At 44.1% G+C, this 13043-nt stretch overlaps 1 protein-coding gene across 1 annotated transcript; it reads right to left on the bottom strand.

The window, feature by feature from the left end:
• On the bottom strand, positions 5293-10378 carry LOC102172482 (intercellular adhesion molecule 5). The gene is given in 8 exon segments (XM_013972124.2): positions 5293-5348; positions 5987-6145; positions 6335-6577; positions 7220-7489; positions 8008-8286; positions 8530-8850; positions 9752-10018; positions 10321-10378. Coding segments are annotated over 8 exon segments (1650 nt in total). The 5' UTR covers positions 10376-10378.

Raw genomic sequence — 13043 nt, 5'->3', positions numbered from 1 at the left:
GGAGCCTGGGGGATTACAGTTCATGGGGTCGCAGAGAGTCAGACACGACTGAAATGACTTAGCACGCATGCACAGGGCCTCCTCACAGGTCATCCTAATTTCTTCTAATTTAGGATTCTTACGCTATAGTATATCTCACAGGTCATACTCACTTGTGTAGCACTGGTGTCAAGGGAATCACTATTCATAAGGCAATTTATTCTATTAAACCCCTCAGGTTTCAGTAAAGTATCTCTTACATTCAGCTGAAATCAATATCCCTGTAATGTCCCCATTTGACTTTAGAATTATTTGCAAATCTCAAGGTCTTTTAGAAGTTGATGTATTGAGCACAAATACTATTATCTATTACTTGAATAAGTGTTTTAAAGGGAAAGTGAGCCATATTAAGAAGTATGTGTTAAATGAAATGCGGCGGGAAAGGGGTGTTATAGCCACCAGTAAGAGGCCTCTATGTGGCTTCCTGGGTGGCTCTAGTGGTAAAGAACCCGCCTGATAACGCAGGCAGACACGAGACCTGGGTTTGATCCCTGGGTTGGGGAGATCCCCTGGAGTAGGAAATGGCACCCCATTCCGGTGTTCTTGCCTGGGAAATTCCATGTACAGAGGAGCCTGTTGGGCTACAATCCATGGGGTGGGAAAGAGTAGGACAGGACAGTGGGCTTGCCAAGACAGCAGTAAACTGCAGGGAGAGACACACTCCAGACAGCTCTGGTTCCTCTCCTTCTAAGCCTAGCTGAAACAACTCAACCACTGCTGGTTGAGAATTAGAAAGATGCCAGTTGATTTTGCAAAGTTTTTGAATTTAAAAAGAACTTGACGAGCCCACATGTTCCAACTACTAAAGTCCGCTGCGCTCTAGGGCCTGGGAGCTGCAACTACTGAGCCTGCACGCCTAGAGCCTGTGCGCCACAGCAAGTGAAGCCACTGCAATGAGAAACCTGAACAACACGAGCAGTAGCCCCTGCTCACTGAAACTAGAGAAGAGCCCACGCAGCAAGGAACATCCAGTGCAGCCATAAATAAATAAATAATTTAAAAAAAAAGAGAGACCTTGAAGATCATCTTCCCTAAACTCTCTGATTTGCCAGCTATTCATCTGCTTCCCTGGTGACTCAGATGATGAAGAATCCGAGTGCAATTCGGGAGACCTGGGCTCGATCCTTTAGTTGGGAAGATCCCCTGGAGGAAGGCATGGCAACCCACTCCAGTATTCTTGCCTGGAGAATCCCCATGGACAGAGGAACCTGATAGGTTGAAGTCCCCGGGGTTGCAAAGAGTTGCAAACAGCTAAGTACCTGGCAAGCCACTCCAGTGTTCTTGCCTGGAGAATCCCAGGGACAGGGGAGCCTCATGGGCTGCCGTCTATGGGGTCGCACAGAGTCGGACACAACTGAAGCGACTTAGCAGCAGCAGCAACTAAGCACACAGCACACACACACACATCTGCCTTTCAGCTCTCCAGCTAGGCACTGGATGGCAATCTTAAATGCAAATTAGAAAGGCCTGGGATGTTTGCCTAGAATCCCTGAGATTCTAAATTTAATGAATCTGGGAGTGGAACCTGGACAAGATAATTTTAAAATGCTCCCTGAGTAAGAAGGTGGAGAATTACTGAGTTTGAACCACAAAGATGAATTGCACGTGTCCACATGTGAGCTTGGTAAAATGGAACAAAAGGAGACGAGAGACCTGGGCCAGTTTCGGCACTTTCTGTTTCCAGTTCTAGCCAGTTAATTTTATTTTCTATTTATTTTTAAAAATAAATAGGCTTTTTAAAAATCGTTTTTAAAGTCTGTATTGAATTTGTTACGATATTCCTTCTGTTTCATGTTTTGATTTGTAGACCAGGAGGCTTGTGGGATCTTGGCTCCCTGACCAGGTATCAAACTTGCACTCCCTACACTGGAAGGCTGGACCATCAGGGAAGTCCACAACCAGTCAATTTTAAAAGTTCTAACAAGCCAAGAGCAAAAAGACAAATACTAGATGAGTCATCGCATAGGAAGTACTTAGAGTGGTCAAATTCATAGAGACAGAAAGTAGAATGCTGGTTACCAGGGGCTGGGAGGAGGGTCAACAGGGAGCTGCCTAACAGGCTCTTAGTTTTGCAAAATGAAAACAAGTTCTGGGGACAGGTTACACAACAGTATGAGTGTGCAGTAAATGTTATGTATATTTTACCTCAGTTTAAATCTTCACATTGAGGTATAATTGACATAAAGCATTGTATTAGTTTCATATAATGCATTAGTTTATATATTTTTTAATGCATCAGATATATGTATGTTTCATACAATGATCTCATATTTGTATGTATTATGAAGTGATCACCACAATAAGTCTAGCTAAAATCTGTCAGCATACATGATTACAAATTTTTTTCTTGTGATGAGAACTGTCTTTAAAGACTTTTTTAAAAGATGGATCATTTTCAAAGTCTTAATTAAATTTCTAAAAATATTGCTTCTGTTTTATGTTTTGGTATTTTGACCACTAGGCATGTGGGATCTTAGCTCCCCAACCAGGGATCAAACCCTAATTTCCTGCATTGGATGGTAAACTCTTAACCCCTGGACCACCAGGGAAATCCTGTGATGAAAACTTTTAAGATCCATTCTCTTAGCAACTTTCAAATAAGCAATACAGTATTAAATATAGTCACTATGTTGTATATTACATCCTAATGCATAACTTTAAAATTTTAAAAATATTTTTAAATGAAAACAACTTCCCTATGATTAGTGAGATGTACATAAGAAAGAATTCAATAGATAGAGCTCCAGTAATCCTAGACCCTTTGGAATAATGTTTTCCTGACTTCCTTTAATCTTTTAAGTTTACCCTGAAATGGCCATCCTGAATCCTTTCCATCACTATTGCTGAAATACATGCAGTGAGCTTTGTCCTTTTATATACATTTGAGAGAACTGACACTTTTCCCTTTCTTCATGAGTCCTCCTCAGATTTACGGGCCCTGGGCTTCTGGGAGAAGCAAAAATGATACTGTTTTGTGACTTCTTTGAGTTAGAATGCCCTGGCAAAGCTGAGAAACATTTTGAGGGATACCAGTATTAGAATGAACAATTCTTCCTAGTTTGTATGAGACTTTTCCAATTTTAGCATCAAAAGACGCATTGCAGGACCCTCTCAGCTCTATGCAAACTGGGACAACTGGACATCCTACCAGTAGTCCTAAATCTTAGGGAACATAAACTTAAAAAAAAGGAAAAAGTAGAGGAAAGAAAACAGAGTAGAAAAAAATGAAGAGAGAACACAGTGGGAAAAAGAGTAAGGAAGTATTGATGATGTGAACGACTTTTGCTCACGTACATTAACAGTGGTTGTCATGGATTTCTGACTCTTGCTTTCAGTTCATTGATTATCACCATCATTATATAGTACAAACTAATACTTGTGAATACACAAATATGACACCGTGCTAGTGTATTTATAAGCACTAAGTCATCTCTTTCCAAATATAGTTGTATACTACGTAAATGTTATTATTATCCCACTGAAGATTTGTGTTTTTTCAGGTCTAAAAAAAAGTCGCCTTGACTTTTCTAACAGGATAAACTTTTGGAGTATTAAACGTAGCTCTTCACCTGGAGAAAATCAGGATAAATGCAGTTAAGTGTGAGCTGGTTGCTCTATTTTCAGAAAAGGAGTATAATCAAAACCTTTCAGGGAGTGGGGTTTCCTGGAGACACTGCCCTTAGTAGGGTGAGCAGAGACTAGCTCAATTGTTCCAGAAAAGAAATGTAAGAAGATCCTTTGTGCTTTAAGAATTGACTAAAAGGGACCACCTCCTCTGGGGAGAGAAAGGAAGTAGAAGTTCCGAATCTACAAGGGAAAGAGCCTACCCAAATCTGTGGAGACTTAGGGAACAAGGCATCCAAAGTACCCTTCTCTAAGAACCCCATGCAAGGTGTCCCCTAAGCTGGACCTGAACAGTAGATCATCCTCCCTGGAGGATCAGCAGCAGCCCACCAGGAATCTGGATCTGTATGGGCTGGGAGGGACACTGTCAACAGTGACACCACGTGGCAGTGAGAAGCAAAGGCAGGAGGCAGGCTAAGCCTCCGCTAAGGTGGACCAAAGAGCCTGAAAGACCCTTTCCTCCCTCCCGTTTAGGACTCACTGTTCCATGGAGCTCTGGGCTCATGAGGTGGGGTTTGCACATGATGCAGCTAATGCCAGGACACTGAAGTGGGTAAAGATTCCTGGATGACGTAACTCTATACTCCTTTCTCGAACCTGTTTTCTAACTTACTTCCCCAAGCGCTCAATTCAGAAAAGTGGATAATTGCTATTACTCACACGATGAGAGAGCAGTGCCTACTAATTAGAAAAATGGAAGCGGAGGTCATTTGGAGGGTTGCTGTTGTACAAATTCAAACAAGGTATTTCCCAGCTCCCCCCGGAAGCCTTCCTTGACCCTGTTAGGTGTTCTCCCAAGGGTCTGTGAGGCCCCATTCACAGGACTGTGCTTTGCTGTTGACAAGCTCTAGCTTCTAGTGGCAGGGACAGGGCTTTGTTCACCAGTGTATCACCACTGCTTTGTGTGTATTAAAACCAAAGGATTATTTTATACCTAATCCACAACTCAGACTCAGGGAAGGTCTGGGAAGAATGAGACTATTTTTACTTTGATGCTTGTTGCTGTATTCTTTCTAGGTGGTGTCTTCAATTTGGGGAAGCCTGTTGCCCTCTATCTGGAAGTCTGAACTTTAGTTTTGAAGGCAAGCCAAAAATGCTACTTCCTGAACTACACCACCTGCCCTGGGCTGGCTATGAACATTCTTTTCTTAGAAATTTTACTCAAAATGCAACTATGTGACTTAATAAAACTTTCACACACGGAAGAAAACTAGTTTCAGATAACATAAAATCACTTTTATTTTTATCATATCCAACACTTCAACGACCCATACATAACTGATTTGGGAGAAAAGATTGGTTTTAGAAATCTTTATATCTTATCTAAGGGTTGAATACAATCTTTCCAATGAACAGAAAAGGAACCTCTATCATATGGTGAACACTATCATATGAGGAGTCTTCCTGAAGCTTAAAGGAAAGTTTGCAGACATATAAAAATATATACTTATATATGGAAAAGGAGAATAAATTGGGATTCTACCCTAAGAGCTTGTAGAGGTAAAAAAAATGTTTAATATGAACTCAGATGATTTACTCTATAATGGATTTCTAAAGAGTAATTCAGAGATGTTTAGAGCCCAATTCAAGGAAGAACTCTATCTTCCACTTCAAGGACAGAACACTGGGCTAGGACAGCTGCTTGTCTGACCCAATGTGGAATTTCTTATGATCTGTATACTCTTCTAGGGCACACAACAGATGGTTAGGGAGTTGAAGCCTGACTAGCCACTGAGCCTTAATGATGTTACCAAGCTCAGCTCTGGAGCCAGTATTTCAGAATTCCCCATTGGGGGGGCCCAGAATGTGTAATATATAGGCAGAAACAGGCTTTTAATTCCCAGCCCTTTGCTAGGTACTGACTACCCTCCAACGGGTCTCTAGACTAAGAAATTGGTTCCCATTTAGTCATGAGGAAACCATGAGAAATGCACTGTATCTCAGAGATAGTTCTGGCTATCTCTTCCATCTGATGTTTGGGAGCAAAGGGCAGTGGGAATGGGGATGACAAGGCACTTCTTTTCTGAATCTGAGAGTCGACTGATGAAGAACACACAAGGAGCAAAAGGCCCGCTCACTAGTTGAACACTGGGACTGGATTCTTACAGGAGTTGGGCTTGTGGCTGGACTGGATCCACAGGATGAGGACCAGAAATATTGCTTCATGGGACCACAGGACAGAAGATAACATCTCCCTTTCTCTTCCAGCCCCACCTTCCCTCCCTTAGGAAACACCAGTGGTAGAGGTTGCCTTCAACCAAGTGACTTTCTAATAAACAATTATGTTCATTGTGCTTTTCTGCTTGTTGAACAGCAAACTGGCTCTCCTCTTCTTTGTTCTTCTCCTTCTGCCTATAGGGCAATTTCCTCCTCTCCACTTTTCAGGGCCAAATGTTTCGAATCAGTGCCATGTAGATGACACCCACTACAAAGGCGACCCTAAAAATCACCAAGATGATAGAACTGACTCCTTTATCCAGTCCTGCCAAAGCACGGAAGACAAGAGAAATGGGAGGGTTAGCAGGCAGGAGAATCACCCTGCCCCAGCCCACCAGGCTTGTGTGTCAGGCTCACCCTCCCCAGCCCACTGAGCTCTTTCTTGTCTCCTTAAGAATCCCAACCCCCTGAGGGATTTCCACCCTGGGCCTGGCAGCAGGGGAGCCGCAGTCACCTTTAACAAGGACCTCAATATGTTTGCTGACAGAGCCCAGCTGGTTGGTGGCTGTGCAGCAGTAGGTTCTAGAGTGGTTCCAGGTTGCCTTCTGTGGCACTTCAAGGTCAAAGACTGTGCCATTCCAGGTACACATCAAGACTGGTGTTGGGTTTCCCTTTGGGACACAGGCAAGCATCTGCACCATCCCTTCCACCCAGATCTGGTTGCCAGGGCAACCAGATTCCTCAAATCGTGGCTTGTCTGGAAAGAGAGTCCCCAGAGGAGTCAGTTCAGTGTGCCACGTTTCTTCATGACCACCATGCATTAGCTCCTTCTCCCTCCCCTACCCAAATGATGTGTCCCCTCCACCCAACAGCTTCCTTTCCCAAGGGGAGGACCATCAGTTCCCTGCTTTGAACTACACTTTTTCCTCCTTGGATGAATCTGAGATGCAACAGGGCATTTTAATGGGTTAATACTAAATGAGCTTGCTCAGTGGTGGTCCTGGGGTCCCTGCTCCTCATCTTTGCTTCTCTGTGAGGGATATCATGGGTAGGGGTGAACCCAGAGACAAGGATTTTTCTACTTTTCAAAATACAAGTTTTCATGAAGAAATTACCCTCCTCAGCATAGGCTCCAGCTGTTTTTATTCCCTATGTTCTCAGCCTTTGGCCCTCAGCCTGATCACTTTCTCTTTTGTTTCAGTTTCCCCCAGGTTTCTCCCTACTCATTTTCCCATGGGTAAGGTAAGCTTGCTGAGCTTTACTTTTTATTTTTTCCTTTGATTTTCTTTTTTAATGAGAAAAATGTGGCAACTCTAACAATGCAGCTATTGGCTAAGATCTCTGGAAATGTGAGACCAACAATCCATGTTTTGACAAGAAAGATCAGGCTTCTACTCACACAAGACATGGAGTTGGATCACAGCGGTTTTGCTCAACTGCTGACCCTGAACCTCCAAAGAGGCCTCACAGGATAAATTCCGGCCATCATCTTCCTCACTGGCATTAAGTGAAAGCCAGGCAGGCTCCCCAGGCGCAGGAAGATCTGGCGCTCCCTGAAGCCGCAGAGTAGGGCTAAAGGATGTTAAAATATGCCCCGAGCAGGTCACGTTAATTTCTGTCCCTGCCAATGGGTACATTTCGTCCATCTCCAGGATTGGTGGAGGGAAGCCTGTAAGGAAAGGAAAGAGAATCAAACATATTTCTCAAAACTGGCAGCGACTTCTGTACTCAGCTGCTGGTGGTAACCCTCGGGTAGGCAGACAAGAAGGGAAAGGCTTTGGATACCATTACTGCTTCTATGCTGACTTGCAGGAGCAATGAGATGGTTTTGGAAATTTGAGAGCTTCTCCGTAACAAATGCCACGTGAGCCTATTTGGCTGTGGCTCTGTGGCAAGGAGAACAAAACGTCTTTTCATCTTACAGATTTCTTTCTCACCTCAAATCACTGTACCTAGGAATAAGTTCAAGCATCCATAATCACTCTGTCAGTACGATGGTCTAAGAAAACAGGGTGATGGTTGGATAGAACTGCTGCCTCAATGCGTCCCTGCACTTATCTGAGGAAGACGAAGACCAGAGTTCACTTAGGTTCATGGGGACACCTGCAGCTGAATAACCAAGCCTTCACTATGGAAGTTTTCAATGGCAGAGAACCTTCAAGGGAAGGGAAGAGGCAGGTCACTTACTATAGACATACACTGGCTGGCTTGTTTTCTGTTCCACTGGACCCAGAGATGCAAGGCAAGACAGCTCCTGATCACCAATCTCCATGGCCCGAATGGTGGCATTGGCCCATATTGTGTCTCCCTCCCAGAAGAGAAAGGGGCTAAGCTCCTGGTCTCCCAAGAACATGTGGATCATTACCTCTTCGGCTGGGAACACCCTAGCCACCTTGCAGCTCACCGTTTCTGCCATCCCAACCTCCAGAAGTGAAGAGACCCGGATTTGCGGGCTCTGAGGAAATTCTGCCAAGAAATGAGGAGAACTGAAGAAAAGAGAAAGGCCATGATAAATTGTATAAGACCCCACAGTGTAGGGACTGTGGCTAAAAGCTCTCTGCTCCCTACAGTGAGTTTAAAACTCAAGTAAAGGAGCTCAATTACCCTTCCACCCGCATCCTAAACCCTATGGGAAATGAGTCCTAAAGGCCAAGGTAAGATGAGGAAAATGAGCCCCGGGATTCCCTCCACACCTGGGCTCTGACTTACCAAAGATTCGGAGTATCTGGAGGGCTGAGCTGCTGTGAAAGAGCCCCCCACGACGTGAATTCAGGTCCAGTTCTGCACGGCAGGAGAAATTGCACCTGTCATCCACCCATCGGGCTTTGACATTGATGGTGACCTCAGCTCTCTGGGAAGCCATAGCTAAGCTCCTAAACTTCTTCCGCCGTAGTTCTCGGTCATCCTGGAGAAGGGTGAGGGTGAGGTTCTCCAGGGGTGTGACCCTGGGCACACGACATGTTACCGTGAAAGCTTCATCCACGGCCACCCATGCAGGCTGCAGCTCCACGATCACCTGCTCTGGTGGCTCTTTAAGACCAAGAGATAGATTTGATGAGAGGATACTCACCTCTCCAGAGAAAAAGAGTAAGAGGACAGGAAGCCTGTGATAGAAGGTAGGACTGCTACTCTTAAACCATCTGATGAACAGCATCAGCTCTCTGCCCTGGATGAGATGAGTTAGGCTTCTTCTTCCCATTGCAGGGGGCTAAAGTCATAGCCAAGACATGTGACTGCTGAGAGGCCCCTTGCTTTGACTGCCATTTTGGAGACCCCCTTTGCTTTGGAGGGGCCCCTCTGCTGCCATTCTGGAGAGCTTTTCTCTCTTACCAGAAGTGCTTCAGAGGTGTGAGCAGCATCTGAAAAGCTCCTGAGCATCACATGAAAACTACACCATAGCTAACCAAGCTCCAACCCCGGAGGGCACACTCATGGCTACATCTTTGCCAATGCTATTTCCTCACCTGAAAGATTCTCCTTACCCATTCCCATCCCTTCAAATCCTAACCATACACGGGGGTGAAGTTTAAGAGCCTCCTTTTCTGTGGAGACTTCTCCAACTACCCCAGCCTATAAAGCCCCTCTTTTCTCCAATCCCTATTTATTCTAAGAATTTGTGACAATTCAACACTAATTTTACACTTTTTTTTGTAATTTACAGACCAGCATCATTAGCATATGCCTCCTGTATCTGAACATATTCTCAAGCCCAGATGCCAGGATGCACTCTACGGTCTGCTCCTAATTTAAAAGCCTACACCAAAGGGAAACAGAAACAATTGGCTAGAGAATCCCTATAGTATGACAAAAATCTTTAGTAAAGGCCCCAATTCTTTCCCCTAAAAGAAATTCTCTAACTATTCCCTATATAAGGCATAGTAGTCTTGTTCCCCCATGCTTCCCTTCCTCCCCAGCCCTCAGCTCCACTCACGGTACACAGTGATGCCAAGGTTTATGTCCTTTTGGATGCCTGCACAAGAGAAGAAGCATTGCAGGATGGAATTCTGTGTGACATCTTCCAGCAGAAACTTCTTCCACTGAGGCCCTCTGCCCACCTCGGTTTTCTTTAATAAGGTTTCAATTCCACCGGGTCCTGGGTCTGGACAGGTAGTGCTGCAGTTGACGGTAAGGGACTGTCCGTACTTTACAAGGGCCTGATCTGGCCAAACAGAAACCTCAAATCGCTCTTCTGAAGCTCCTGAAAAGGTCAACCAGTCATGCCAAAGTCTCTGGTGAGGACCATATGACTTAAAGAGAATGCAGAGCTTAGTCTACCTATTTACAGGTTAGAGAATAGGAAACCCACTCTGAATAAACAGGAACAGGGGACAGGACAAGAAAAGGGCCCTGAAAGAACAAGTTAGAATCCCAGCTCTACCACCATCCCACCCCCCGTCATCTTTTAGGGATTGATTTCTCCATTAGTGTCCCTGTGGAAACTATGGTGTTGCTAAAAATCATGCCCATAGAAGCTAAAGAAACCTTCCCAGAGAGCCTCACCTGGGTCAGGGATCAAGACCAGCAGGGCCCAGATACCAAACAGTAGCATTTCCATCCTGATGAGAAGGGCCAAAAGCTGGAGAGGAAGAAAGAAGGCAGCAATACTGGAGAAAGTGACCAAATAAAGAAGAAAAGGAAGTAGGAGATTCTTTCTTTGATATTGTTAAGTTACCTCCTTTCCTGAAAACCTACATGGTCTGGAGAAACTGCAGCAAGAGTATCAATGCTGTGGTTGTATTAAAAGAAATTCTTTCATCTATCCATTTCAGTTTGGTTCATGTGCACAGCAAAAAGACAACAGCAAAATATGGGAAATAATGAAGGGGTATTAGATTAAATGAGATTCCTGTATCAGTTTGTATTGCACTTATCTGTTTACATGTTTGCTTCTATTTCAGTCAATACAAAACGGCTGTCAGCATGGAAATATGAAAAATGAGTTTTAGAGAGATGAAATTTGGCAGTGTTTATCTGGCACTGTCCAGTGGAAAGTGACCCTGAATCAAGAAAACATGTTCACTAGACTCTTGTTCTCTTATGGGAGAAATGTTTCATCAGGCTTCATGAAATATCCCTCAAAATAATCCATCTTTCTGATCTGCCTCCAGGCTCACCAAGCAACACTTCGATTACACTTTGGCTGAGTTAAGTCTTAAACGTCTACTTCTTTTCTCTGCCAATCTATACCAAGAGTTTCTTTCAAAATCCAATTCAAGCTAATTTCTTCTAAGAAAGGAATTTCTTGACTAATGCTATTTCACTTCATAATCCCTTACTTATTACACATTATCTGTACACTTGATTCCAAGTGATTTCTGAAGCTATCTACCTTAAAATGTAATTCACCTCAGTGGGTTATTTTAATGATGTAATCATAACTGTCCTAGGAATTCCTTAAGAACAAAAGACCATTTTATTACTTTGCTTCTGCAGCGCCTAGCACAGCATCTAGCGCATAATGCATATTCCATAAGCTAATGACAGCCCTATAATTCTGCATTTTTTCATACATTAGGTTTTGTACAAGACTACTATTACCTGTATGCTGGTCTGAAAGAGGGTTTTTTGGGGGTCTCTTTTATTCACACATAAAACAATAGGCATATCAAAATTTACCCTCCCAAGTAAACGCTACCATTCAAAACAATCACTTCTGCAGGCTATAAATTTAATCCAGTAATGACACCATTATTCAAAATTGGAAAGTGATCTAGAACTAGATTTTAAGCTACATAAGAAAAAATCAGTCTTTTATTAAGCTATTCTATTATTCTTCATGCAAAAGTGATATTATTCACTCATCTTATTCCCCAAACTTAACTTTGAGTGACTTAATGTCTCTTTCAAAGGAAGATCTCCTATTATGGGAGAGATAATAAAGTAACACCAGACTGTGAAGGAAATCTCAAAACAAGAGTTTTGAGTAATAACAGCTCTGTGAAAAAAGTACAAAATCCCCAATTGGGGCTACTTATATTTATATTGGAGTCTTCCCTGGTGGCTCAGAGGTTAAAGCGTCTGCCTGCAATGCGGGAGATCCGGGTTCGATCCCTGGGTCGGGAAGATCCCCTGGAGAAGGAAATGGCAACCCACTCCAGCATTCTTGCCTGGGAAACCTCTGCAAACAATTATTGAGCCAGGCTTGTAGTAAAGTGTTGAAGTTACCAAGATTTATCCTGTTACATAAGAATTCCTGGGAGTTAGTGGGAAAGACAAATGTAAATACAAATAACAATATACTCTGCTGAGCGCAACGGGAGGGAGTACACTGGCGGGTACTCCAGCCACTAAAAGGCTGCAAGGAGAATGGTGGGCAGGACTTCCCTGGTCCAGGGGTTAGAACTCCGCCCTTTCAGGGTAGGGTTTCAGGGTTGTTGGATGGCTTTGGCTGTGTAGCTGAACTGGACTTCCCGCCCAAGTTTGGGATGCTCACTATCCATTTACATCCCAAGGGTATTTGCAGTTTCTTATACAGATTGAGTCACATCCTACTCTTTGATCACTCTCTCTTGCCTCTGCTTGGAATTCACTTCTTCCTCCCTGAACACTGCTTCACCCAGTTCAGTGTATCTTTGCAACAAGGCCCTCAAGCCCGAGCTTCCAAGGCCATATCCCAGCACACCCTCGGACGCTTCGGCTGCTATCTTCTCCCTCAGCAGCACCACCTTCTAACACACTCCTCCTGATCCGTTAGGCCTAGGAGTCCGGTCTACTTCCGGCCTGGACTGTAAGGCCCCTCTGAGGGCAGGGCCTTTTTCACTGATAGATCCCAACCACCCAGAACGGTTACAGACGTTCAACGACTATAAAATGAATGAATGAACTAAATAAAATATTGACAAATATATGAGTGAGGGGCTGTGCCCATCGTTCAGACAGAGAGTATAAAGGTCAGTTCTGCCTCAGGTGGAGTTTCCCGAGAAGCGTGTGCACTGCCCCACAGGCCCTGAAGGCCTTTAAAAGCATATAGTATTTTAAAATTGTAACTATGTGGGAAACATACTTCAGTGAATGCTCCTCAATGATTCCCGACTGTGAGGAGGCAAAGCCCGCCAAGAGGTCAGATTCCCACAGATTTGACAGGAAAGCCGGGAGGAGACCCCGACAGGAATCTAAACGAAGAAAACAAGACCTAAAATCTCACTGAGGGCCGCTCCTCGCTGCTCCAGCCGCTGCTCTAACCGCTCCGCGGCTTCGACCGCTACGCCTTCAAGAGCCGGCCA

Source organism: Capra hircus, chromosome 19 (genome assembly GCF_001704415.2).
Source record: "Capra hircus breed San Clemente chromosome 19, ASM170441v1, whole genome shotgun sequence".
Lineage (NCBI taxonomy): Eukaryota > Metazoa > Chordata > Mammalia > Artiodactyla > Bovidae > Capra > Capra hircus.
Note: the sequence above shows the minus strand (reverse complement) of the source record. Positions and strands in the feature narration are given on the sequence as shown.